The 27,149-nt window shown below is 52.7% G+C and overlaps 1 protein-coding gene and 1 long non-coding RNA gene across 4 annotated transcripts; one reads left to right on the plus strand and one right to left on the minus strand.

Moving 5' to 3' along the window:
* Positions 1-22,942, minus strand: GSC (goosecoid homeobox). 3 transcript variants are annotated; one of them, XM_072839808.1, is made up of 4 exons: positions 22,275-22,856; positions 21,577-21,836; positions 21,152-21,278; positions 1-371 (listed from the first exon to the last, which is right to left on the minus strand). In XM_072839808.1, the coding sequence occupies exons 1-4, from the start codon at positions 22,627-22,629 to the stop codon at positions 235-237; spliced, it is 879 nt and encodes a 292-aa protein (XP_072695909.1). In that variant the 5' UTR covers positions 22,630-22,856; the 3' UTR covers positions 1-234. The 3 variants fall into 3 exon arrangements, with proteins under 3 accessions (XP_072695909.1, XP_072695908.1, XP_072695910.1); XM_072839807.1 differs by lacking the exon at positions 1-371 and adding an exon at positions 14,404-20,031 and having other exon boundaries at positions 22,275-22,942; XM_072839809.1 differs by lacking the exon at positions 1-371 and having other exon boundaries at positions 20,849-21,278; positions 22,275-22,834.
* On the plus strand, positions 22,734-26,663 carry LOC140640433 (uncharacterized). The gene is made up of 4 exons (XR_012037156.1): positions 22,734-22,924; positions 23,649-23,792; positions 24,029-24,185; positions 25,002-26,663. It is a non-coding gene; the product is annotated as an uncharacterized lncRNA (long non-coding RNA).
* Positions 26,664-27,149: the final 486 nt, after the last annotated feature.

Genomic DNA, 27,149 nt, shown 5'->3' on the forward strand with positions numbered 1-27,149 from the left:
TACACGTTAAATAATACAACTTTATTTGTTGATTATACATCAGTAAAGCTGGCAAAGATCAGGAGCCGGAGGGCTGGGGGCTTTTACATTTCCAAGGTCAAGAATAGAGTCTGGGGCAGAGTCAGGATGTGACTTGAAGCCTTTCGGATGCAAGCCCAGGATTCCTGCTGTTGGGTTGAGGGCAGTCTCTGCACAAGCAACGTCTGTGGAATGTTTGCCCCAAACAACCACTCCTCACCTCCCCAGATCCAGATGGGGACCCTCTGGGCCATGTACAATGAGGCATCTTTGTCCCCTGACCATCGATGTTTTCTGGAAGCTGGAAGGCATCTGACTCAGGTAGGGCTGATCAGAGTTCCTTCTGCTAGAATCTGGAATGGGTCATGGAGAAATAGAGTGATGAAGGACAGAGAAAGGAGGAGTGTGATCCTGCTTCAGTGTCTAGGAATCATGTGTTTGCCCTATGACTTGGGGAACAGAGAATACCAGTCTAGGCATATAAAAATATGGAAGAGGCACAGAAAGGAACAGAGATGAGAGATGAAGGGAGAATCTGAGTCACCTCATAAGCCCTTCATCAAGCTTAGCTGTTTCTGTCCTACATCCTTATATAAATGCTGTTGTTAGGTTTTGGGGTTTTTTCCTAATTGAAGGTAGACTGAGCTGATGTCTATTACTGGTAGCCAAAAGAATACAAACTAATAATTTGGGGCACCTGGGTGGCTCAGTGGTTGAGCGTCTGCCTTTGGCTCAGGTCATGATCCCAGGGTTTTGGGATCGAGTCACGCATTGGGCTCCCCACCAGGAGCCTGCTTCTCCCTCCGCCTATGTCTCTGCCTCTCTCTGTGTCTTTCATGAATAAATTAATAAAATCTTAAAAAAGAACACAAACTAATAATTTATGAAAGCATGTTTGACTCACAAACTTATCTCTTTACTTTTCTAGAAGGAGGCTTATCTTCACTGTAAGCATCTACCATTACTTGTCATGGAACAACCAACAGCAAATATAATATTTGTCAGTGAAACCCAAAAGCAATTATTTTACAAGAAGGAAATGAAGATGCCTGCTATCAATGCAATTATATTCGCTATTGTTCTAGAGAACCTAGTGAGTGCAATAAGTTAAAGAAAAGAAATAAGAGATAAGTATTAGAAGAGAATAGGCAAAATCATTATAGATTTCCAATGATATTATTGTACACCTAGTATATACCCAAAGTCAACTGAAAATCATGTTGAATGGGAAAGAATTTGGTAAAGTGGCTGGATATAATAAAATAAAGTATTTCTCGGGACGCCTGGGTGGCCCAAGACGTGATCCTGGGGTCCCGGGATCAAGTCCCACATCGGGCTCCCTGAATGGAGCCTGCTTCTCTGCCTGTGTCTCTGCCTCTCTCTCTCTGTGTCTTTAATGAATAAATAAAATCTTAAAAAATAAAATAAAATAAGCTATTTCTCTGTATGCCAGTAAAAACTATTTTTATGTATAATGGAAAAAGGGTTCCACTCATAATAACAGCAAGAACTGTAATATCTAGGAATAAATCTAATGAGCATTATGAAATACATATGCAAAATGCTATAAAAGGAATTAAGGAACAAAAAAGAAAAATTAAATATAAAGTTATACCTTGATGTCGATTATATCACTGGCCCCATTTCTTTCTCTCTCTCTCTCTGCATCCCTTCCTGAACTTGGCCTCACTGTGGGCAGAGTGTTCCTTCATCCCTTGAGTCTAGGCTTGACCACATGACTTGATTCGCCAACAGAACGTAAGCATATGTGACAATGTGCCCATTCTGAGGCCAGGACTTAAGAACCTTCTGCTTGCCTTTCTGCATCTCTGCCATTCTCATGAGAGAAGCTGTCCCCGCCCTGGAGCCCAAAAGGAATACAAAGGGAATGGCCCTAAGCCCCAGCTTTAGTGGGGAGCTAAGTCTAACTAGATGTATCTATAGCTGGAAGCACAGCCACCTAGCTGAACCCAGCCCAAATCTGCCAGTCTCCAGCCAACTCACAGACATGTGAGCAATAACAAATATTTAGGTTTCAGGTCACTGAGTTTCAGGATGCTTTGTTATACAGTAAGAGCTAACTGAGAAACTCCAGAGTCCTGGATGGAAATATTCACTATTGTAAAGATTTTCTGTAATTGCAAAGATTCTCTGTAATTGTAAAAATTCTCTGTAAATTAATCTGTGAGGTTAAGTGTGATTCCAATCAAAATACCAACAGATATTTATTTCTCTGAGATTTTAAATGAAACTGTAAAACAAATTTGGCTACTAAAATTAGGGGGGAAAGAAACCAAACAGAAGAGAACAAGATCTTATTCCATCAGATATTAAGAGTTATGGTACAACTAGGATAGTTACACAATACGGCAATAAATAAACTAAGGGAACACAATGAAGGGGGCATAAAGATGTAGATAGATGAGAGAGGAGAGAAGGAGAGAGAGAGAATAGATATGATGCCACAAATAGAAATGATGCTATATTATAAAATAATAGTGGAGGTGATAGAAAATATAGTAAAAAGCATTGAAACAACTGGCCAACACTTTAAAAATATACATTTAAATTCTTATCTCACCGTAGATACTAAAATAAATTCCAGATGGATTAAAGATCTAAATATATATTTTATTATAATACAGATATGATCAGATACACACAGAGACACAGATCTAGACTTTAATTCCCTCATCACTTTCTGTTTTAAAATTCACTGTCCTAAAAAAAATAATAATAAAATAAATAAATAGAATAGAATAGAATAAATAAAATAAAATAAAATAAAATAAAATAAATAATAAATAAAATAAAATTCACTGTCCTAAGGGGCACCCAGGTGGATCATGGGTTAATCGTCTGCCTTCGGCTCAGATCGTGGTCTCCCAGGGATCCAGCCCTGCTCAGCAGGGAGCCTGCTTCTCCCTCTCCCTCTGCTGCTCGTCCTGCTTGTGCTCTCTCTCTCTGTCAAATAAATAAGTAAAATCTTTAAAATTAACTAACGAATAAGTTAAAATTCACTGTCCTTGGAGGCGAGGGGGGTGGGGGGATGGGGTAACTGGGGGATGAGCATCAAGGAGGGCATGTGATGTGATGAGCACTGGGTGTTATATGCAACTGATGAATCACTGAACTCTACCTCTGAAACTGGTGATACACTGTATGTTGATTAATCGAATTTAAATTTTAAAAAAATAATAAAATTCCCTGTCCTGAAGACCCAGCAGCCCTTCCTAAGTGACCCACAGAGCTGTGCGTGTCTTAAGCGGTGAATGGAGCTGTTGCCAATTTATGGCACAATCAACCTCATTATCCTGATCCGGTGGTGGCATCTTTGTCTCAGTAAGGACACTGGGAGGGTCATTCTGAGGGAAAGAAAAGCCGGGATCAGCCCCTATTAATGAGCATTGTCCCACTAAAGCCCCCCTAATCCAGCCCTGCCACCCCCACCCCGCAGATTCAGTCCCTCTATTGTCGCCCCAGAGCCTCCCCACCCCGCCCCAGCCTCTGTCAACTCCACCTGGACACCCTTTGTGTGGCACCCCTGGAACAGGCCACAGGGCGTGCATCTTTCAACCTTTATTAATTCTTTTATTTTTAAAGATTTTTTATTTATTTATTCATGAGAGAGAGGCAGAGACACAGGCAGAGGGAGAAGTAGGCTCCTTGCAGGGAGCCCGATGTGGGACTCGATCCCCAGACCTGGAATCACGCCCTGAGCCCAAGCAGACGCTCAACTGCTGAGCCCCCCAGGTGTCCCCAACCTTTATTAATTCTTATCTTTCCTGACCCCATCTCTCTCCTTTCCCAGGTAGCACAACAAGGACAATGTAAGCAGCCAGCGCGGGCTGGGCAGGGGTGCTGCTCAGGTGCCCGGCTCAGGGCGCGAGGTCTACACAGTAGCTGGTGTAGTCCTGGGCCCCAGGGAGCAACTGGCATCAGCAGGCCCACTGCACAGACCCGAAGACTGAGGGAGGCCCAGGGGACGTAGGGAAGCGTCCCTGCCCACCCCCGTCCTTGCTGCGCCCCGCACCCACCTCTCTCTTGGCATCACCCACTGTCTCCAGAGGATCCCATCCCGGTGCTGGAGTCTGTCTCCTGCCCTGGCGGGGTCCCTGTCCTGTTCCTCTTTGCACCCCCAGCCTCTAGCCAAAGAGAAAAGGCATTGGAGGAGGAAAGGGCCAGACAGGAAAAGAAGGAATAAAAAGCAAGGGAGAGAGAGGGAAGAAGAAAATTCAAAAAAGACAAGCCAAGTGAGGCCTGATGTGGGGCCCAGAGAACAGGCTGTGTGGGGTACAGAGGGGCAGCCCCAGGGAGGCCAGGACAAGAACTGGCCCATTGCATTATGTCTCTCTGTCCCAGTGTTGGCTAAAAATAGTGCTGCTCCCACAGGGACTCTGCATTCACACGGTCTGCAGGGTAGGGCGTCCTGTGGACCTGGAGCACGGGGGTCAGTTCAGCTCTCCTCCACGTGGTGCCCCGGTGCCCCTCAGGCCCAGAATATTCCATCCTGCTGGTCTGCCCCCTGCCCCCACCGCTGTTCCCATAGAAGCAGGGTCCGGGCCCACTGACCTTGCTCACAGCGCCAGCCAGGGCACCCCGAGGAGCCCAGCTTCCAAAGATGTTCCGGTCTGTTTGGCACCAGACTGAAAGCCTGGGCCGGGACCTCGGCCTCTCCTTACCCCCCTGACCTGAGGCTTGGGCCCTCTTCCTGGCCCCATTCCCTGGTGCTCTGGGCACTGCTGGGAGGCCCCCAGTCCCGGACTCTGTGCTCAGCTGGCCCTCGCCTCACAGATGCAGCCAGCTCCAGTGAGATCCTGGACACGCCCCTACTCCTCCCCACGTCTCTGTCCCTTTCCAGAACATTCCTTGCTCTCATCCACGATTGCAAGCATTCGACGCGAAAATGCCTCGCTCAGCCTTGCGTCAAGAGCCCAGGCCAGGGCCGTGTAGTCTGTGTTTGGCCTCCCAGATGTTCTATCGTGGGTCTATAAAAAGAATACTTAGATGTGCACTATTCCACAGGCAAAAATATGGACTGTTATCAACATCATATTCTGTTATTTCACATGCAATTCATCTGAGGAGTCCACTCATCCCTCCCTCTCTCGGGGAAAAGAGGGAAAAAAGTTGCTTTTGTGCTTCCAAGATTGCCGTAACGTGCCCTGGAGAGAACAAAGGGGCATGAGTTATTAGCTCTGTTTTATACTTGAGGCAACTATATCTCTGAGAGATTAAACGGCTCACTGTGTCACCAGGCTCGAGGGGTCTCGGGGAGCGGAGCCAAGCTCATCACTCTCCATCCCCAGAGGAGAGCTCTTCCCACCATCGTCCGGCCCTGCCTGCCAAAGCACTTTTACTGCCGTCTGTCGGCGGTCCCATAATTTGGACCAAATGCAGAGCAACCCCTCAGGACGGGGAAAGTAGAGACAGCCTCAAGGATTCAACCGAATGGGGTCGAAATGATTGAAAATCGCTCATTTCCAGCGAGGCTCCAAACAAAAGCAAGAGCAAACGAGAGAGCATTCTAGCATTCTGGCAACAGATGCTTCTGGGGACAAGCGTGTGCGAGAGGCTGCGCTGCTCACTGCGTCTCTTCACCTTTGCCCTGCAAACAAGCCACTCTTGCAAAGGCAAATGCATCCAGATTTCCAGGGGCAGTGACGAGAACGCCCCACGCACTGGAAAGAATGAGCATCCTCGAGGCCACCCCCCTTCCCTTGGCTGCAAAGAGACACACCCACCCTTCGTGGCTGGCTGGCTGGCTGGCTGGCTGGCTGGCGGTCACCTCCATCCCATGAAGATGCTGGTCAGTATCCAAATGACCCCTCTACTTGGAAGCCCTCAGCTCGGCTCAGCCTGGAGACCGTTGCTATGTGTGGGGAAGGTTTTTCCCCCAAGCACTGAATGTAATAGCAGGCAGGGGGAAGGCCGCGCGTGCCAGCGGACGTCCCTGCGGGGCTGGCTTTGGGATTATTGAAAAGAGGACAACAATTTATCTGGCCAGGGCCATAGCCTTCCAAAGAGAGAGGGAGAAGTTGCGGGATCGGGTGGGGGGGGGGGATCAGGCCTTTTTGGAATAAAAGAAAGGGTGGTGGGACACCTGGGTGGCCCAGTGGTTGAGCATCTGCCTTTGGCTCAGGGTGTGATCCCGGGGTCCTGGGATCGAGTCCCGCATCGGGGAGCCTGCTTCTCCCTCTGCCTGTGTCTCTGCCTCTCTCTGTGTGTCTCTCATGAATAAATAAATAAAATCTTAAAAAAAAAAAAAAAAAGAGTGGCAGTACCCAAGTAGTAGTTGTGTGTTGAATGTCCTCCTCTGAGCCAAGATGGGTAAGAAATGGTGGGGAAGGGGGCGGCCCAGCCTCTGGGGTCAGACAGACGGGGTTTCACAGTGTCTTCCTGATGGTACCCAGCTAGGGGGATCTCCCCTTTCTAAGCCCCCAGCAACTCATCAATCAAATGCAACAAATCATTGTCCTGGCTTATAGTGGGAGGGCGAAGTGAGGCCGGGATACATAGTGTGTAAGCGCCCCTGCACCGCATTCAGTGCTCGAAACGTGGTGGCTCTCACCGGCAGCATCATCAGTTAGAGGCCCATGAAGATTTTAATACGTGGTGGAAGCTCCGGTAGGCAGCGTTGATTAATAAAACTGGAAACAATCACGCGACTTCAGAAATCCAACATCTGGTCAGCCCAATCTATCAAACATTGCTTCTGTTGGCAAAGCTGAGCAAAGGGGGTGGGAGAGATTGGATTGTGCCTCCCTCCAAAATTCATTTGTTGAAGCCCTAACCCCCATCTTTGGAGATGGAGGCCTTTATTTATTTTTTTTTTAAGATTTTATTTCTTTATTCATGAGAGACACAGATAGAGAAAGAGAGGATCATGCCCTGGGCCAAAGGCAGGTGCCAAACCGCTGAGCCACCCAGGGATCAGATAGGGGCCTTTAAAGAGGTGACTGAGGTGAAATGAGGTCAGGAGGGTGGGGCCCTGACCTGATAGGACAGGTGTCCTTAGAAGCAATGGAAGAGACCCCAGGAGCGTGCACACACAGAAGCAGGGCCCGGGAAGACAAGGAGAGGAGGCAGTGTCCACAGGCCACAAAACCAGATCTCCCAACACCTTGATCTTATACTTCCAGGCTCCAGAACACTGAGGAGATAAATGTCTGTCTTTGGGGCACCTGGGTGGCTCAGCTCGTTAAGTGTCTGCCTTCGGCTCAGGTCATGATCCCGGGGTCCTGGGATAGACTCCCACATCGGGCTCCTCGCCCAGTGGGGAGCCTGCTTCTCCCTCTCCTTCTGCCCCTCCCCGCTACTCATCTCCTTCTCTCTTGCTTTCCCTCAAATAAACAAAAATCTTTAAAAAATAAAGAAATAAATAAACATGTCTGTCTTTTAAGCCACCCACTCCATAATTTTCTGTTTTGGCAGCCCAAGCTAATTACACAGGGGGTCTTCAGTCCCATCTGGCATTTGCTGCCACCAGTCACCTTCCTGGCACTTGTGGCCTGTCCTGTGGGTGCCCTGGGATGGCCCTCAGGCCTCAGAGCATCACGAGTCCATGTAGATCACCCTCGGCATGACCAGATGGTGAGAACCCAAGGGAGAGGTCTGCTACAGACCTTCTTAGAATGAGGAGGAGCACATAAGAGAAGCGTTTCATCCTCTGCCGAGAAATGGGTTCGCAGAAATCCCTTCTTTTCCTGCTTTCTGGAGTGGACTCCGTCGTAGCCCCCAAAAGATGTGTCCATGCCCTAACGCCAGGAACCTCTGAATGTAAGGGTATATGGGAAAAGGGTCTCTGCAGATGTCATTTAGTTAAGGACCTCGAGAGGAGACTATCTTGGATTTAGGGTGGGTTGTAGATGCCATGAAAGTGTCCCCATCAGAGAAAGGCAGAAGGAGATCTGACCCAGAGACACAGGGGAACTGGCCACCAACAACACACAGATGGGTGTGATGCAGCCACAAGCCCAGGAGCCTGCAGCCCCTGGAAGCTGCCAGAGATGAGCAACAAAACTGCCCCTAGAGCCTTCTGAGGGAGCATCTCCCTGCCAGGACCTCGACTTCAGGCTCCTGGGCCTCCAGAATTGTGAGAGAGTGCATCTTTCTTATTTGAAGTCACCAGGTGTGCGATACCTTGTTACAGCCACTGCAGGAAGCTGATCACGCCTCCCCATCCCCTACTTCAGCCCCTAAGCTTAGCAGACAGGCAAAATCAGAAGTAGAGAATCATGTCATGAAACAAAGTTCCTGATAACAATATTTCCGGTTTCTTGAGAACTGGCTCCACGTGGACATGGTGGTAAGAGTATTACATTTTCTGCCGATGAAGAAAAGGAAGCTCAGAAAGGTTAGGAGATGTGCCCAACATCACAAAGCCTACATCTGATCATTAAGAGAGGTCATAAGGGTGGGGTCCTGCTCCGATAGGTTAGTGCCAGAATGAGAACCGGGTCTGTCCAACTGCAAAGCCAGTGGGATGCTGAACGTCCAGGTAACGGCAACAGACACTCCATAACCCCCAACCCGTGGCGGCATGATGACCACAAATAATGTTGAAACAACAAACCCCAGCACAGTCAAGGCATCAGTAGTTCTTTGGGGTGTGCAGCAATAGGATTTTTGTCTCTGGGAACATTCTAGGGTCTGGGCAGGATCGTCTAAGGATGCCGTTAGGCCCCCTGGCGACCTGAAAAGACCCAAACACCTGGTCACGTCGCACGAGCACAATCATTCAGCAAAAATCCAAATTTGGCAGCATTTGCAGCTCTCTGGTCTGTCTCCTGCTGACTCTGTCATCCATCCTGCCTGCTGCGGGGTTAAGAGGAGGGAGAGGTAGGTGTGTGCAGACAGCCCCTTGCCACCCCCACCCCCAACACACACAGCAGGGCCCGGGAAGGGTTACTCACTCACGCATTCATTCTACAGATCTCTCCTAGGTCCTAAAATCAGAAGCAAGGACAACATAACCAGTCTGTACACTCTTTGATCCCCAACATCTAACACCCTGCCTGATATAGGGTAGATGCTTTAGTAAATGCCCCGTGAGCTGAGCTAGATTTACAGAATGAGAAACTGAAGGCGAGCGAGGCGGGAGTCCTATCCAGGCCCCAAACCCAGGCCTAGAACAGGGAGCCTCTGAATCAGAGGCCAGTGACTACTTCCCTGCTTCCTGCCCCCTGAGCAGCTCCAGAGGACTGTTGGGATTTTAGGAGCCAGCACCGCAGGGAGAAGAGGTATCCTCGACCCCGGGAACCACATGGACAGATGCCCCAAGGTGGGAAACGGCGAGCTACGTCTGGGTGGCCGGGCCAGCCCCCCTGCCTTTCTTCTTCTCCTCTCTTGGAGTCTACACACTCAACTCTTGAGCTGCAAAGGGCCGTGGAAGTTTTTCCTGTAAATGTCATCCTATAATGTTTCCAGAAGGAAAAAAACTGTTAATTTCCTAAATTCAAAAGAGTCATCTGTTTTCCCTGCTGCCTGCTCGCAGATCCTAGGATGAAATCCAGTGGGGAAACACAGGCCGAGCGGTAGGAAACAGCAAGTCACGGTCGCCTGAATGCAGTGTCATTACAAACAACCGTAGGATGAGTCAGATTTAGGGGCAGCATTTCAGGACAAAGCAGGTGTATCTGCTTCCTCGGGCTGCTACGAGGAATTACTGCAAACTTGGTAGCTTGAAAGAACGGATAGTTTTCACCTTACAGTCCTGGAGGCCGGAATTCCAAAATGTATGTGTTGGTGGGGCCACGGTACCTCCAGGGGCGCTCCGGGAGACCCCTTCCTTGCCTCCTTCTAGCTCTGCGTGGCTGCAGGTGCTCCTTAGGCATGTGACAGCATCGCTCCGATCAGCCTCTGGCGGACCCTGGTGGGTCCCCTCTCCCTTCTTCTTCTAAGAACACTAGTCATTGGATTCAGAGCCCACCCCAAATCCTGGACGATTTCATTGTGAGATCTTTAGCTACAAAGACCCTTTTTCCAAATAACATTACATTCAGAGGTTCCTGGGGTTAAGACGAGAACTTATCCCTTGGGGACCCCAGTTTAATGCACGACAGGAAAAGAAGAAAGAGGTCCCATGCCTGTGGAGGCCCTGCACTTTCCTCAAAGGGTGCAAACTAAATGTCCCACAGATGCCTCTCTGTGGCCCGCGTTCCAAGGGGGCCTCATGTCTCTGGCTGGACCAGTGACCAGGCCAGACTGCTCCATCGTTCTAAGAGGCAACATGCATACAGGAGAGACCAAACAGTAGAGTCAGAACTGACAGGGACACTGCCAGGTACAATCTAAAGTCCTCATGCCACCAGGTGCTCCGATCGACACGTGATCATGGGGCCCATCACACACTGTTCACACTCATCAAACCATGTGAATCTCTCAACAACCCTGGCAGGTGAACAAGGCAGGACTAATGACTATCCCTAACAGATGGGGAAACTGAGGCCCAGAGCTTGAGCCTGGCGGCCAAGTTTCACCCAGCCAGGAAGCAGCAGAGGCCTCGCTTCTGATGGCTAATCCTGATCTCTCTCTGCCCCATTCCTCCCACCACCCCCCAGGCTGGATCAGAGATTTCCAAGGCTACCGTTGTAATAATTAGCTGTGAGAGAGAGGAAGGAGGATGCTGGGGCTGGAGCTGCCTGGGTCCAGGTCACAGGAGTGCAGATGAAGACGTCTGTCACCCTGCACCCAAGCCCCACTCCCTGGGCCCGAGCCGTCCACAACGCTCCCAGGAAGAGCAGCGGCTCAGGTGGAGAAGAATCCTTCCTGTCCCCTGGCTTTGTGCTCCGAGAGGCAGCCCCACCCTGATGCAGAGCCCAGAGAGGGTGTGGCTGTCACCCACCAGATTAAGCCCTTCCCCTGAGCCTGGGGAGCTCAGGCTAACTGACCTGGGTCTGTTCCCGGGATGAAGCAGCCTGAGAATAAATCTATGCCAGGGAGTTAATGTAACTCCTCCCAGGTCTGCCTTTTGCCAGAGGTTTTGAATGGAGGTGATCCCCCCTGATAAGGAAGGGGTGAGAGTCTATGCCAATGCCATGGACATCTGTACAGAGGCGGGGGAGGGTGGTAGCCACAGGTATTTGGGGCCAATCTGCTCTCTAAAGCATTAGAATGTCACGGTCACTGCCAAACGCAAAGCTTGATTTATTTGGGGAGGGGACCATCATGACAGTATGGGTCTGTATGACGTCCAAGCACATCCAAGGATCTTTACAAACCCTTAGAAGGCACAAGAGATCAGGCCAAAGCCTTTGAGGCCTACGCAAGGCTGGAGTGGTCAAGAAGGCTGCCTGGAGGAAAGGGCATTGGAAGATTCGGTTCCCAGGAGGGGCACGGGTTTGAGCCTCACTTCACACGGACACCAACACGCTGTCACATCCAGAAAGGGCAGCTACACTCCCAACAGCAGGCAGAGCCAGATACAAATGGAAAGTTCCAGGGCTGGAGACTTCTGCTCTTCCACTCGTTTTCTTCGCGGCCGCGCGATCTCAGGAAAGCAGCCTGATGCCTCTGATCCAGTTCCTCCTCCGTAAAATGGGAAGAACAGACCCCACGCCGCCCACATCCCATCCCATGGTCGCTACAGACACAGAGCGTTAAGGGCCGTGGAGGACGATCTGCAAGATGCCGTCCGCGTGCCTGGGCCGGTTCCCGTGGGGCAGGACCGGTGCCTGAGGCTGGCGGGGGGACTCGGAGCCTGGGGGAGGCGGTGGAGATGAGGGAGCCTTGACGTGTCAGCTGCCCAAAAATTACAGCATCTGGAAAAATTACTTTGATGAACTCAACTACCCGCCACAAATCACTGTATTTTAAAATCCCTTCCAAAACAAAACAAAACAAAACAAAAAAAACCCTTCTCTGCAGAAGGCTCTGAGCGAGATGTTTTCCTCTGCTCCGATAGGAGATGGAGAGGATGCCGAGCAGATGCTGACGGGACACGGCCCCCGTGGCTGGCGGTGGACGTGAATCACTCACGTGTCAGCGTGACCCTGGCTATCTCCCTGTCTTCCGACATCTAGGAGGGCAGGGATGCCTATTCTGCAAGTCAGCTTTAAAACAGTGACCTGAGGGGATCCCTGGGTGGCTCAGTGGTTGAGCGCCTGCCTTCGGCCCAAGCGTCATCCTGGAGTCCCAGGATCGAGTCCCGCATTGGGCTCCCTGCATGGAGCCTGCTTCTCCCTCTGCCTGTGCCTCTGCTTCTCTCTATCTCTCATGAATAAATAAAATCTTAAAAAAAAAAAAAAGTGACCTGAGCACTGCACATGCCCAACAAGACACCCACCAGGCTCCTGCCCTCAGTGCCCTCCAGCCTCTGCCCTGCCAAAGCCGCCCATGGCCGGTTTGCCTCCGCACCCTCCCCTCCCACCTCCATGCCTTGGCTCAAACGGCTCCCTCTTCCTGAAGGTGCTCTCTCTCTCTCCCCTCCCTCATCACCATGTGCCTCAAAGTATGTGGCTCCAGGGATCTGCTCTCAGAAGCTTCTAGGGCCCCACCTCTGCCCAACCACAGCATTTCGTGGGCCCCGCTCCACCCCAGCACCAATATTTAGTACTGGAGCAGCCAGCCCAGAGTGCACCTGCCTGAGGATGGACACTGCTCCGTTTGTGTTTGTGACCCAACTCGGCCTGGGGCCTGCCTGGCGCTCAGCAGGGGCATGGCAAGTATTGGAGGAACGGAGGGAGCGCCAGCCTCCTCTCTGATCTGACTACGTGGTCTCCTTGCCGCCACCGTACCTGCCTCTCTCGGTGCTTCGGCTCTGCGTGGCCAAATGCAAACCTTCCCTGCAACTCCCACTTCCTCCAGGAAGCCTTCTGGGATTGCGGCTGTCTTCCCTCTTGGTCTCCTAGTCAATGACACATAATTTGGGATTTCTTGACATCCTGTTTTCCACTGGTCTAAAATCATTTCCTGCACATCACTGAGAAAGCAGCAACCCCGGCATCAGGCACCATATTGTGTTTCACCGCTCCGCCTTATGTCCTACCCTCTGACCTCCCCCCAACTCACCCCATCACAGGGGCCTAATGCTGAGCTAAAAGCACAGAGAAGGAAATACAGCATTAGGTAAATAGGTATAAATCCTCGCTGCACCCCTTATCAGCCACAGTTTCCATTTTTAGCTTGAACTCTAAATTTTTTAAACCAGGGGCCAGCAAAGTTACTCTGTGAGAGACCAGGCAGCAAGCAGCTATTTCAGTTTCCGTGGGCCCTACAGCCTCTACTGCAACTACTCAACTCTTCCTTCACAGGGGAAAGTGACCACAGACAAGACATAAATGAACCAGGCATGGCTGTGTTCCAATAAAACTTTATGGGAAAAAAACAGGCAGTGGGCCAGATTGGCCCATGGGCATCGGCTGCCCACCCTGCTCTGGAGGGTTACTCGAGATGGCATTTAACCCCCTCACCGCACAGACCTCAGACCACGCTATAAAACAGCCCAAACCCTGCTCCAGCCCCCAGCACCCTTTTCTCTTGGTTTTCATCTTGGTACTTAGCCCTGTCTGAAATTACGGCCTATTTGGTGAGTGACTGTCTCCTCGAATAGAAAGCAAATTCTAGGAGGGCACAGGCTCTCTCTCTCTCTCTCTCTCCAAACACCTGGAACAGTACTGAGCAGAGACTGGGCACCCTTTTAATATTTGTGGGCTGAATGGAGGCCATCATTATGATGACCGTTTCATGAAGGTCTTGAATAAATATATTGTTCGATTATACACTTATGAGTGTTGTTACTGTGTTGATGTATTTCCCGTGATTGATCACTGGCATTTGCAAAACCTCAGGTAATTTTCATGTGTCGCAGGAAATTATAATCCTCCCATTTTGGAAATGAGAGGGCTGAAGCGTGAAGGTGACATCATCGCCTGCTGGTGACCATGCAGAGATTCGAACCCAGACCTCCTGGCTAGCCCTTAAGAAGGAAGTCTGGCAGGGCAGAAAGAGAAGTGCACTTGGAGTCTAAGATCCAACCTTGTATAGACAGGTCACATCACCTTCTGCTTAATGGTGGCAACAACATCAACTTCACAGGGACCTGGATAGGATGGCTTAAGCACAGATGACAAAGCGATCAGAACAGTGCAGGCCGGACACGGGGCAAAAACTGTCAAAGTAGCCACTATTATGTAACCAGATGACGGTAACCACCTCCACCCTGCCTCCTAAGGCTTAGAAGGGATTAGATAAGGACATGGCCAGGAAAATGATTATGAAATTTGTCAATCCCCAAACTAACATATGATACATTTTTTTTTTTTTTTTACAACAACACCCCCTGGGAGTCGCAAAAAGAAAAAAAAAAAATCTCCCTTCTTTAAAAAAACAAACCTACACACGCACATCTTCTACTAAGACAAAAATAAATCATAAACACCTACAATCTTTTGAGAGTTTTAATGACAGTCCAGAAAAGGATTAAGACTTCAGCCGCTGACATTTGTATCAGAGACCAGTTCCGACACCGGTCCGAGCTGAAACAGAACCTGGGAGTTTTCACCAAGCTGAGGACAAAGGGACGGGGGTCCCCAGTTTGCATCCATGCGCCTCGGGGGTCTTAGGGTAAAAGCAGACACGAAACAGAGCTGGCAACCCTAAAGCAGAGGAAGCACCACCACCACCACGGTTCTGGTGTCCTGCACCAGCCCGCCGAGGGGGTACCCCCTTTTTAAAGGTTCCCAGCATGGCAGGAATCACACGCCCTGGGGTTATGTTTAGGGCAGGGGGCTACATCAAGAAGCACACACAACTTTCCATCCCTGCCCCACTTCAGTAGAAAGTGATTCACTTGGTTTCAGATTTAAATATTTATTCCTCAAATACAAAACAATGTTGAACATGCGCATCCCCTAATGTCCCAGCCATCTGGCCCCAAGTCTGAACATCTTCAGATGAAACAACCAGCTGGGATTCCGACTTCACAGAGTTCTGAGTCTCCCTCGCAGAGGGGGGACTTTCCAAGCGCTCTGGGCCTCCCTGCTTCTTGGAGAAGGGCAGTCTTATTTTTCTGGTCCCATAGTTAGCACTTTGAGGATTTTCAAAGGAGGATTAGCCATACTCCATCTGGAAAGAAGCGTCTCCAGGCCTTGCTGGGTGATGTCAATAATTTGCTTGGGACACGATTAAAGGGGACACAGTCACGGTGAGGCCGGCTGGTCAAACACTGGCTGGTGTGATCCAGACCACGCCGGCCCCGAGGCTGGCCTGCCGGGAGGGAGCCCCTACCTGGCTGGGGGAGCCCCTCCCAAGCCACACGCTCACCCCCTCGCTGGAGGGAGGCCCTTGTCGCTATGTCCCTTCTCAGGGCAGCCCTGTGGCCACGTGCCGGACGGCCACTTGGGACACTGCACCTGTAGCACCCCATCTTTCTCACTGCAGGCTGCAGGACATGGTGGTTTATTCCTCTGAAAAATGCTTACTTTTAAGATATTCCTGCCTCCGCCCCATCCTCCCCCACGAAAAATGTTAAACAAGTTACCATGTGTGAGTCCTGAGCACTGGGAACAGGGCAACAGCCGGAGGAAAGCAATGTTCACGCCAGGGAAGGAGCTCGGCCTCGCTCGGTCCGACAAAGAGAACTGGTCTCTTTAACCCGTTGTGCTGGCATTTTCGGGGGTCAGGAGCCTCCCCGATAATGCAACAGGGTGGAAGCATTTCCCGGGCTCGGCATTATCCAACGGGCAGATCGGGGAAAGGATATGGACAGTTTTGAACTCTGTCCATCACAGCTAAAATTACCTCACTAATTATAGCTTCTATAAATCTGCTCAGGTTAAGGGAGGGACGGAGGGAGGACAATCTGCAAAATGCAGCTCACGCAACTGACCCGGTAGGTAGGGGTAGGTGGGTCGCTTGCTCTGGTCAGCAGACTCCAGAGGACCTCGGAATTAGCAAAACAGAAGGTACAAGTGTCTCGAACTCCCAAGGAAGAGAGGGTTTGAGAGTGGGATTAAGATCTCTCTTCACTGATGCTTCCCAGGGCTGGACACTTGAGAACAAATGAGGGCTGCTGGAAGCCAAAAATTATAGACACACTTAAAAATACCGCAACACGCCGTAATTTATCCTGCTCGTTCCGTGGGTCGTTTGGACTGAAAAGACAATGGCTTTTTCTCCCCATCCCAGATTTAAAACCAAGCCAGAGGTCTTCTGTGTTGTCAACATGGGTCTAGGGACAGGCCTCGGGACACACCGTGTCTCCCCAAAGAGTGAGAAGCCCCCCGCAACGGAAAGTTCCAGCTGCCTATTCGTCTCTTCTGGAACTTTCAGGGAGCTGTGCGCTGGCTGCAGCAGTTTTGTTTTCATTTTTAACTTTTGCAAAACTTCAAGGTCATTTCATAAAACTCGGAAGTGGAATCCGAACCCACACCCCTGGGCATTCTCTCCTTCACCCTACATCTCCTTGCCCTAAACCTCTTAGGGAGAATACAACCTATCACACCTCGTCTTAAATCCACCGCAGTCACATTTAATGTCACTACAGTCTGTGTCCTGCGGTCACGCATAAACTCCTAAGCCAGGGACAATTAAAAACAAGGGGGCATTCCTTAATTCCTAACTCCAACCTACTTATGCAGGCAGGGCATTATCCAGACAATTGGAGGGTGTTTTTCAAAGCGCACGATAATAAATGTGTCAGACACTCTGCTGGGTTCTTACATTATCTCTAATCCCCCAGCCGAGCCCATCGTGCAGGTGAGGAAGGAACCTCTCCAGGGTCACTCAGGGGACTGAGCACGTGGCCCCATCCAGATGCACACCTGTACCAGCCACCCAGCCAGTCCACTTGCCACACCACTGTCACTCTCCACCCCTACCCCACACCCCTGCAGGCCCCCAGGCTGGGATTCCGCCTTCCTTAAGGTGGAGGTTTGCGTTTGCAATGTGCCATGAACAAGGGACAGTGAATTGGGGGAGACCTGACTGGAGGAGATCCTCACGGTGGGGGAGGAGCCCTGGTGCGGGAACAATTCCACTTGAGCACAATTCAGAAAGAGCGCCCTGTGACCCCTACCTCTTAGCCTCCAGTTCCTCCCCTCCCCCACACAAAGAAACAAGAGGAATCCACCAGCTTCCATCTCACAGGTACCCATTGAAAGGGCATCCTTCACACCAGGCTCCTAAGACATGAGCTCAAAGTTCAGAAGTCAGTAAGAGGCAACTGGATTCAAGAACCGCCACTGACATATCCACCCCAGGGGTACGGTTGATCAAGCACTTGTTTTCAGGCCCTTCCACCCACCCCCCCAACCCACTGCAACAATGGTGAGAACATACCCTCCACGCGGTATACCCAGAACCCGAGAATCTGGTTTCTTCCCCTGCCACGCCGCCCCCACCCCCACCTTCTTGGTGCTTGTCAGCTGCCCGAAGCCAGGGCCCTCCTTGGCCCTGGGGCAGCTGGAAGCCATTACCTCATACCTTGCTGCCACCCCAAGGGGTGTGCGGGACAGTCTGCTCAGGCTTGGGGTTTGGGGGATCTGCCATTTACTGTGTGTCCCCAGCAAGGCATTTAGTTTGTCTGAACCTCTACTTCCCATCTGCAAAATGGGCTGCTGATTCTCACCTGCAGAGGGCCAGAGATGTATGTAGGAAGGGCTCTGGGGTGGAAAGTGCTAGACTCCTGGGAGACGCTATCATTGTCATTCTTTGCCAGAATCTTTCTGGCACTTTAGGGCAGATTAATCCCCACGTCCCCCAGGGGCAAGTGCATTCGTTCCTGCATCATTTGCTGTAGGGGAACTTTTATGCACAGCTGTCACCCCCACCAAAAAGAATGCTTAGTTCAGCGAGGCAGACCAATTTATGGAAACTAAGGGCCTTGTCCTGGGGCACCTGGGTGGCTCAGTGGTTGAGCATCTGCCTTTGGCTCAGGGTGTGATCCCGGGGTCTTGGGACCGAATCCTGCATCAGGCTCCCCACAGGGAGCCTGCTTTTCCCTCTGCCCATGTCTCTCTTTCTCTGTGTCTCTCATGAATAAATAAAATCTTTAAAAAAAAAAAAAAAGGCTCATCCTTTAAAGATGACAGTTCTCATTTGGGCCCTTGTGTTAACTTTGTGCCTCAGTCTGCTCAACTGTCAAATGGGGACAACACTCTCATTTGGAGGGAAGGTTGTACAGGCTACAGGCCATTCAGGCAGTGCCCCCTCCAGCACATATATATGCCACGTTCCAACACTGTGATCCCAATTCTCACCAAAGACAATTACAAGGCCCAAAGACAGCTCTTGAAGCCCAGGTGTCCTCTGCTCCATGACATTAGCCCTCCCTGGCTCCAGACAAAATGAGCCGCATAGCTGATTGGGGAATCCGGAAGTGAGTGAGGTGTATGAGACCTTCCTGACATTTCCCTCTTCACTCCAGATTAGTTTATTATGTTCGTTTCCAGTGAGCTGGGCCTAGGCTGAAGCATGGTGCAGGATCCTCCGGCATGGAGACACAGACAGGAAAGGACCTTTGTCTTGTCACCAAGCTAGAGCAGCTCCCTGGCTCTGCCCCCACCCCCCTTGCACACTCCATTTGTCCTGGCTTTTCACCGAGTGCTCCTGGGGGAGGAATGTCTGAGGACCTCTTCCTCCTTCAATCTCTCTCTCCCTGGCACCTGATAAGGCCACCTCTCCAGATTAGACAAATGCAGGTCATTTTTTAAATGATTCCTGTTTATAGGGAGTCCAAGGGTAAGTCACAGACAGAGACACAGGAGTTAGAGTTCTGGAATGTCAGATGTCTCAGGCTGGAATGACACTGCCCACTTAGGTCCTACATTGTTAGAGTGTTCTAGACTGTAGGGGTAGAAGTCAGAGCTCTTCCTGGCTCCCCCTGTAGGCTCACCAGTCTCCAATGGGACAGGTGACAGTACTTAGGAACAGCAATGGAGGAGGGGCGTAGGGAAAGGCAAGGCTTTCTCAACCATGGAAGTCTGAAGTCTAAGGTTCATTTGAAATGAATGCAATGGCCTCTTAAGTATTTCTCACCGGAACTGGTATTAGTGGAAACATTTCCAATTACGGTAGAAAACTTACTTGGGCAAAGATGCCCAAAGATGATTATTTGCTAATGCTGAATGTTGTTAAAGCATTTAACTTTTCTGAACCTTAATTTTCTCAATTGGAAAATGGTGAGAACTCCGCATCTCAGTTTCTTGAAAAGTAAACTGAAATAATGTACATAAATCTTGAAGCGCTGGGTCTGACAATATAAATCATAGTAGTATTTTTTTTTTTAAATTAGAAGCCATGCTGAAGGATTCTCCTATGCCAGCTGTTCTAATTGAGTTTGTGTCCACACCAACCCCAGGGAAGCAGATATTCTGGTTGTGCCCATTTTATAGTCACAGAAGGTGCAAAGCCAAAGGTGTTCGGTAATTTGCTCAAGGTCACACATGAACCAAGGCGACCCTGACACCCCCAAGGCACACCTGGCCTCCAAACAGCTGTCTCCTGCTTCCACCTAGGGATGCTCCTTATTAAAAAGGCGGTCTGAGAGTTACTCCATAGTTCGTAAGTGTCCCTTCACATGCTCCAGGAGTCACTTTTACCTTTTAAACATGAAAATGCTGTGGGAAAAATGCCGCCTCTTGTAAAAAGCCCTTCTGCATGTGCTGGTTCCGCAACCAGGATGCACAATCTTCCCCTGGAAGGACGGTACCACAAATACCCCAGGCAGCCGAAGAAAGTAGAACAAGGGCATTACTTCCCTGGCTAGCACACAAGTCCACCACCCCGGGAAGCTCTCAGAGCCTTAGCTTCCTTATCTATAAAATGGATTTATTGTAAAATCAATAAAGTTGAAGCATTAAAAACCATTCCTGCTGGCCCTTGGTCTCCACCCACCCCAACCGCTGCCCGGTGGCCTGGGGAACCATACAAAATGCATGTTCTTGTCTTCATCCCTGTCCCAAGCGCTCAGGCGGCACCAGCACCGAGAAGCTTCTCTGCCTCTCCAGTCCTTCACAAGCTGCTGACCAGCCCACCAGCTGTGCTCCGGGGATGCTCCTTCTCGGGCCCCATCTAGTGCAGAGGGGGAGATTGGCGGGGGAGGAGGGGAAGCCAAAGGCATCAGCGCTCCTGTCTAGAAGTGCCACTGCAGCCACCCTGCGCTCTTGTACCTGGTTGGCCGACAGAACTCAGGGTGCAGACCTGGCCACCCCAAATGCCTGGGTTAAAGCACCACAGCCCAGCGGCGCCGGCCGAGGTCCCCAGTGGGTCTCGGGGCCCACAGCTTAGAGCCGACGCTGGGCCGAAGTCCTGCCCAGCAGATTGTGGGGCCATCTGGGTCTTGCTGCCCGGCAAGAAGAGGAGCAGCAGAGTGGCCGAGAAAGATTCAGAAAAGTGTCGGGAGAGAGGCATGCCTACCACCTAATTCCATCCTAGGACTCGCAGCCTTAGGTCTGAAGATTTCGTGGGAACGGGGACGGCTGAGCTGGCTCTGGCAAGAGGCTCCCAGGATCGCCCAGCTCCGGGGTAGATCCTACTTTCCCTCTAGGGCTTCCCACGGGCCGCAAGGGAGAAGCGCCCTGGTTCTCCCCACTGGTCGGGGGGAGCAGGAAGGCAATGCCACTCACCCCCCAACAACCCGGCAAACCCCTCTCCACCTCTTCCCGGAGACCCGGAGACCTGAGTGGATTTTAAAGCAGGACACTCATTCTGTGACTGATTCACACCCAGAGTTTCTTTTCCTTTTTTTTCTTTTCTCCCCAGGACAGATCAGAGCTGTCCGATTTTTCTTTCGAAACTACAGAACTAAGTAAAGTGGTAGATTTCTGGTTTTTTTTGGGGGGGGCGCTCAGGAGGTGGGATGGGTATGAAATACAGAATGTGGCCCGTCTACATCGCCATCACTTTATTGTATTGTCACCGTTAACTTAACTATAAATACTACGGTGGGGAGCCGGGCGCCTGCGGGCTCAGACCTCCTGGCCTCGGGGCCCCGGGCGCGACCGACCCCAGGCGCCGGCCCTCCCGGCTCTGTACACTATTTACAGCTCCTCGTTCCTCTTTCTCGACCCCCTCCCGCAAGGCAGCGCGTGTGCAAGAAAGTAGCATCCTCTGTCTGTGCAAGTCCTTCGAGTTAGGCAAGAGCCACGGCCGGCCCGCGGCCGTCAGCTGTCCGAGTCCAAATCGCTTTTACCTTCCTCTTCCCTCTTCTCGGGGGACGCCTTGGACGAGGTCTTGTTCCACTTCTCTGCGTTCTCCGACTCCTCCGACGAGGACCGCTTCTGCCGCCGCCACTTGGCACGGCGGTTTTTAAACCAGACCTGTTGCGCAACGGAGGACAAAACAAGCGGTAAGACCAGAGGCGCGCTCCCGGGGGGGGGGGGGGGGGCGGACACCCCCAGGCCGGGGTGGGCACCCGGGGACCCCGCGCGCACGCCCACCGAAGGACCGGGAGACCTGCTCCCGCTTCTGCATTTGCATGCATGCAACTCCCCGGGCCTACAGCGCGCTCCTGCAGCCTGCGGGCCGCCCGGGGCGTCGGGGAGGCTCGGGGAGGCCTGGGCCGGGCCGGGCTGCAGGGCCCCGAGGTCGCCGCGGGGGGCCGGCGGGCGCGCCCACCTCCACTTTCTCCTCGCGGAGGTGCACCTTCCGCGCCAGCTGCTCGCGGGTCCCCACGTCCGGGTACTTGGTCTCCTGGAAGAGGTTCTCCAGCGCTTCGAGCTGCTCGTCGGTGAAGATGGTGCGGTGCCGCCGCTTCCGCCGGCAGTGCAGCTGGTTGAGGAGTTGCAGCTCGGTGCGCGACAGCGTGCCCACGTTCATGTAGGGCAGCATCTGGTGCGGGACCGGGGACACCAGCACCGAGCCCGGGCCCTCGTAGCCTGCGACAGAGGAGCGCTCCAGGTCAGCCGGCTCCGCGCCCACGGGCAGATCCTCTGCAGCAGGGTGCGGGGAATCCGGGCGGTGCGCGGCAAGCCGAGGCGAGGGCAGTGCGTCCGCGCGCACACTCCCAGGGCCACTTCGGGAATCCCCAAAAGCCCGGTCTCCCCGCGCAGCCCCTGAGCCAGTTGGTCTCCTCTCACTGTCGCCTAAAGTTTGCAGCAAGTGTACAACCTCCCGTGCCCGATCGGCCACACACACACACACACACAGAAATAAAATAAAGTAAAAAAGGAGGGGTGTGTGTGATGCAGGGGGAGCGAGCTCGCAAGCGCAAGGAGGAAAGTCTGTGCAACCGGGGACCGCCAGCGCCGCCGCCCGCCCACGGCCCGGGCACCGGGCAGCGGGCAGCGGGCACCGGGCGCCGGGCGCGACCCTACCTGGGGGCGTCGGGACGCAGGAGCACTGCTGGGCGCCGAGCGGCGGCACAGCCCCGCAGCAGGCCGGGCCCACGGGGGCCGCCTGCACGTGCAGCTGCCCGTAGAAGTAGTTGTTGTAGCCGAGGCGGGAGCCGCCGACCGCGGCCGGGAGGCCTGCGCCGCCGGGGGCCACGGGCCGCGGGTAGAAGGCGCCATAGTCCGAGGAGGCGCCGCCGCCCGCGCCGTAGAGCGAGTCCCCGTGCAGGGCCGGGAAGACGACCGGAGCCGCGGCGCTGGGCGCCACCGGCAGCACCGAGTCTTTGCAGCGCGGCCGGGCGGCCAGGATGTTGTCGATGCTGAACATGCTGGCGGGCATCCCCGAGCCCCGCGCCGGGACCGGGGGCGGCGGGGAGGCGCCGGGGAAAAAGCCTCAAAGCGGCGCGGGCGGGGGGGGGGTCCTCTCGCCTGCAGCCGCGGACCAAAGCGAAAGAGAGCGCGGCCGAGCGCGCAGCCCCGCGCCCCTCCCCGCCCCCTCGTCCGCTCGCCCTCCTCCCGCCCTCCCCGCGCTGCAGCGCTCGCCGAGCTCAACCCGCGGGGAGGACGGAGTTCAGGCCGCCTGAACCTCTTGTTGGTTTTATACTGAGTCGACGTCATCCTGGATTTAGTTCCTGGTAATATGCAGATGACAAACAGAACCAGATTTGGCCCTTTCTGTTCCTTTGGGTGGGTGGGTGGGGGGGCTTGAGGGCGAGGGGGGAGGGGGAGAGGTGCCAAGGGGAGGGGGCTGCGGGGGGCCAGAAGAGGGATTGTGGATTGCAAATTAATGAAATTAACCTAATCTTTCCCATTCAGCGGGCCCCGCCGCGGGGCCCGGCCGAGCTGGGCGGGCGCCCTAATTGCTCCGGTTAATCTCATTAATTCCATTGTGCGGCGCAGTTAACAGCTCCCTCCGCCCGACCTCTCCGCCCCCACCCCTTTTTTTTTTTTTCTTCTCAGATTGGGTCCTATTATTGGGTGCGATTTCCTCTGCGAGAAACTCCCAAATTCACTGTGGCCAGTTTTACTTTGGGGCTCCTTTTTGTCCCACTTCGGAATTTGTTTTGTTTTGGAAAATAACGAGGGGCTGCGTCCTGTCTCCAGCAAAATGCAAAACTCCGCTCTTCCTCCGGACTTCCCCCCCCCCCCAAAAAAAACACTCACCGCCAGGTTTCACCTCTTTTTTTTTTTTTTTTTTTTTGAATTTCGAGGTTCTCTCCCGGGTGGAACCGGTAAACCCCAGCCCCCAACCCTTTTTTTGTTTTTGCAAAGGCCAAAATTTGTGAAGACAAAAATCGATGCGAGAGGTGCGTTGTTGGTTCTTAAAAATATGTGTTTATATTTTTTTTCCCCCCGCAGTCACTTTGGGTCTGAAAACTACCATAGGAATCCGTAGGCCCTTTACACAGCGGAGACCAAATTCAGCCGCTCATTAAAATTCGCCACCAAGAGTAGCACTCCGAAGGGAAGGGACGTGTCTAGCTGCTCCCTGCGTGGCTGTCGGTAGGTTTTACGCTTTTTCTCTTCCTTTATAAAAATTATTCTTGGAAATGGGGTGTCTTCTCCTCCAGATGGGTTGTTGGTTTTGTTTTGTTTTGTTTTGTTGCAATCCAAAAATCCAAAAATGGGGCTCTGGGGATTCCCCACTCCTTCCCCCAACAGTCCAGCTGCATTTCCCCCCATCCGTCTTGCCAGCTCCCTGGCTGGGACAGGCCCCCTAGCTGCCCTTCACCCGACAGGCCCCAAGCTGCGCTCCCCGAGCCCCGGCGGCCTGGCCGAAGCCGGGCCCGCTCGCTGCAGGCGGCCGCCGTGATTCACCGGAGCCCCAGCCGGCCGAGCTGCTGGAGATGCCTCCAGCCCACGGCCAAGCGCAGGCGGCGGACGCCCTTCGAGAAGGTAGGCGATGGGTGCGCGCGGAACGAAAGGAGCCCCCGAGGTCCTGGCGGGCCCGGGGCAAGCCCTAGTCTTGCAGAGATGGCCTTTGTCGGCTCTTTGCGCTGGCACCTCCAGCCACTGCAGGGGCAGGGGTAGGGATAGGGGTAGGGCTGAGCCCCAGCGACACAGGCCGAGGGCCGGGTTGGGGTTCGCCGTAGAAGGGCCACCTTTAACTCACCCCCATTTCTCCCTGTGGCTCGCAGGCTAATTAACAGGGATCCCCGCAGGGTTGTCTGCTGTTGCTCCAGAAAGGCAAAGTCTGGGGGCTGCCTCCGCCCAGCGGTAAGGCAAAGGGGACAGGGCACTTGTCAGTCGCTGTTCCCCGGTCAGAGGAGCGGTGGCGCGAAGCTCAGGTCAGGCCCGGGCATGGTCCCCGCGGTGGGCGCGCCTGCCAGTGTGGCCGGGAGAAGCTAGGCGGCGGCTCTTCTCCTAGGCCTCCCTCCCCTCGCCGACCTCTGCACCCTCGGGCCCACCCGCTTGTGGCCCAGGAGCCTTGCTTCTCCGAATGCTGAGCAGACTCAGAATTAGTTGTAGTGGCAGATGAGGGCAAGACCGAGATGGCTCTCAGTTTGGGGAGGCAATCGATTTTTTTTTTTTTTTTAACAATTAGAAACCGCTCCCAGGGGATAAGAGTGTGACCCTCCCCTTCTGAGAGGTCAGGTCTAGGGAAAGAACCAGGGATAGAGGCATTTTTCCCCCCACTCTGGGAGACTTAAAAAATCACCAGTTTCCGGGCACACATCCCCCCGCCAACCTTTCCTGGGTTTGATTCTGCAGGGCAGTCGATGGAAGACAACTAAAGGCTGCAGCTCCTGCAGTGACTCTGGCCGCGTTTGTGTTCAGGGTTGGGTGCTGGGGCAGCACTTATGTGAGTGGATCTTTTAAGACCTTTGCTGAGCCAAGCGGAGTCGGAGTCACAGAAGCACTGCGGGAAACCGAGGCAGATTCCTCATCCTTTTCTGCAAAGGTGCTCAGATCAGCAAGGCGCGCGGAGACACCAGCTAGATTTCTAAAAGAGCGCTTTCTAGTTTTTAAATAAGGCAGCCTCCCTGCCCCCCCCCACCATGTGTCATGCTTCCACTTGGTACATTGTTTTTTTTTTTTTAATCATGAGATTTAGCAAACCTCTAGACTTCGCCCCTTGCCTTTCTGCAGTGCTCTCTCACTACCCTCGGATTCCTGGAAGGAAGAGCACTGTACGGAGAGTCTGAGCGTCAGTTATCCACGCAACACAGCCACCTTGGAAATGATCCCTCCTCTGTAGGTCTCGGGTTGGTTGTTTTTTTGTTTGTTTGTTTGTTTTTGGTTTTAAGTTGATGGAAACAACGCCAACCATCATTGGGTCCCTTACAACCATAAGAATTAATAAGGCTAGCTAATTGTCGCCTGTTCGCCAAGGAGACTGGGGGGTAGACTTTGGAGCATTTTTCTAGTTTTTTGCATTGGGGCAAAGGAGCGTGCTATCCCCACCCCCACCCACCGCAGGGTCTCTATCAGCTGGTTCCAAGATTAGGCAAAGGGAGTCTGGGAGCTGTGTCCTCTTGCAGAAGGGACTTTCTGGGAAGAGGTCACAGGGACCCAGACCCCGCTCTACTCCAGTTACTCAGCCGGTTATTCTCTCTCCCTCTCAGGGAGCTCACCCCCTGCAAGGCGGGGGCTCCCCATCCTGGCTGCCCCTCAATCAGCGGGCTGCAGTGTCCGCGGGGAGGCAGGAGCGGGGAAGGTGATGCGCAGCCCGTGCTGAGCGTCCTCCACGGGGCCAAAACCCACAAGTGTCCGTCGGGCGCTAAACAATCATCCGCTTCGCTTCGCCAGGCGCAATTGGAATAACAAATGCAAAGCACGCAAATTGCCTGCCTCCTGTTCCTAAGCGATTGTTTGTCGGCCCCGCACGCACCGCTCAGCATGGGAGGACCGGGAGCGTCCGGAGGCAGCCAGCAAGCGCTTAGGTCGGACATGCAATACACACGCCGCTGATTTTACTTATTATCACCCAAACACGATTTCACACAAAGCAATCACCATGCCAGAAGTCTATGAAAATGTGTTTGTTGAGGAGTCAGTCGCCCCAGTAATAGCCCTCATTTTTAATATATTAAAGAACAGATCAGCGGATTCCGTACGCATAAGGTAGATGTGCGGACCGGTATGTGTCAAGGCGCTTTTGCTCCGTAATCATCGCTAAATTGATTCATAGGGCACAGATTAAATTGCTTCTCTGATTTAAAACGGAGAGCCCAAATTCGGAGATTTGGAGTGTGCGTCTGGGTATCTCCACTGGCCGGCCCCAAGAAAGTGTCATCGTGGAGAAAACTGTCACCCATAATCTTTCCACGCACACGCACATGCACACAGGCACGCACCCCGCTGGCTGTAAAAAAAAAAAAAAGCATATGCGGTCCTAACTTCTTGCGATTTCGGGAACTTTCTTAATTTTTTCAGCCTCTCACCCAGTCACCGCTCATCATCGGGCGCCCTTAAGAAGGACTTTTTGTGACATGGGCAAAAAGCTGATGTGTCCTTTTCAAAGGTAGGGAGCCCCCCCCCAAAAGGGTGAATTAGCTCAGGAATGAGCAACAATGAGCAGACGGGGCCACAGCCCGTGCGTGGCATCCGGACCCCATCCAGCCTTCACAGCGCGCAAATCGGCTTTATTGTTTGTAGTCCTGCTTAAAAAAAAAAAATACCCAGTGCCTCAAAAATAGTGCACAGACCCCCGTCCAAGGCCCTGCTCCTTGGAGGACACCTCCGGTAGCCCCAGGGGGTTTTCCGTGTGAGCTGGGGAGGGTGGAGTACAGCACCAGGTGCAGATAGCACCCTGCTAAGGGGCGGCGGGCAAGGGCTGGATCTCCCGCACCATTCATGGGGATGTAGGGACGCTTACTTACTAGCTGAGTTTTGCTCAAAGTTTTGCAACAGTCCAAA

This window comes from Canis lupus, chromosome 9, assembly GCF_048164855.1.
Source record: "Canis lupus baileyi chromosome 9, mCanLup2.hap1, whole genome shotgun sequence".
Classification (NCBI taxonomy): Eukaryota; Metazoa; Chordata; class Mammalia; order Carnivora; family Canidae; genus Canis; species Canis lupus.

Coding starts and splice junctions, on each gene's coding strand:
- GSC (XM_072839807.1), bottom strand. CDS start 22,629: ATGCCCGCCAGCATGTTCAGCATCGACAACATCCTGGCCGCCCGGCCG. Junction 21,837..22,274: donor CTGCGTCCCGACGCCCCCAG/GTAGGGTCGCGC, acceptor CCTCTGTCGCAG/GCTACGAGGGCCCGGGCTCG. Junction 21,279..21,576: donor TCCGCGAGGAGAAAGTGGAG/GTGGGCGCGCCC, acceptor GTTGCGCAACAG/GTCTGGTTTAAAAACCGCCG.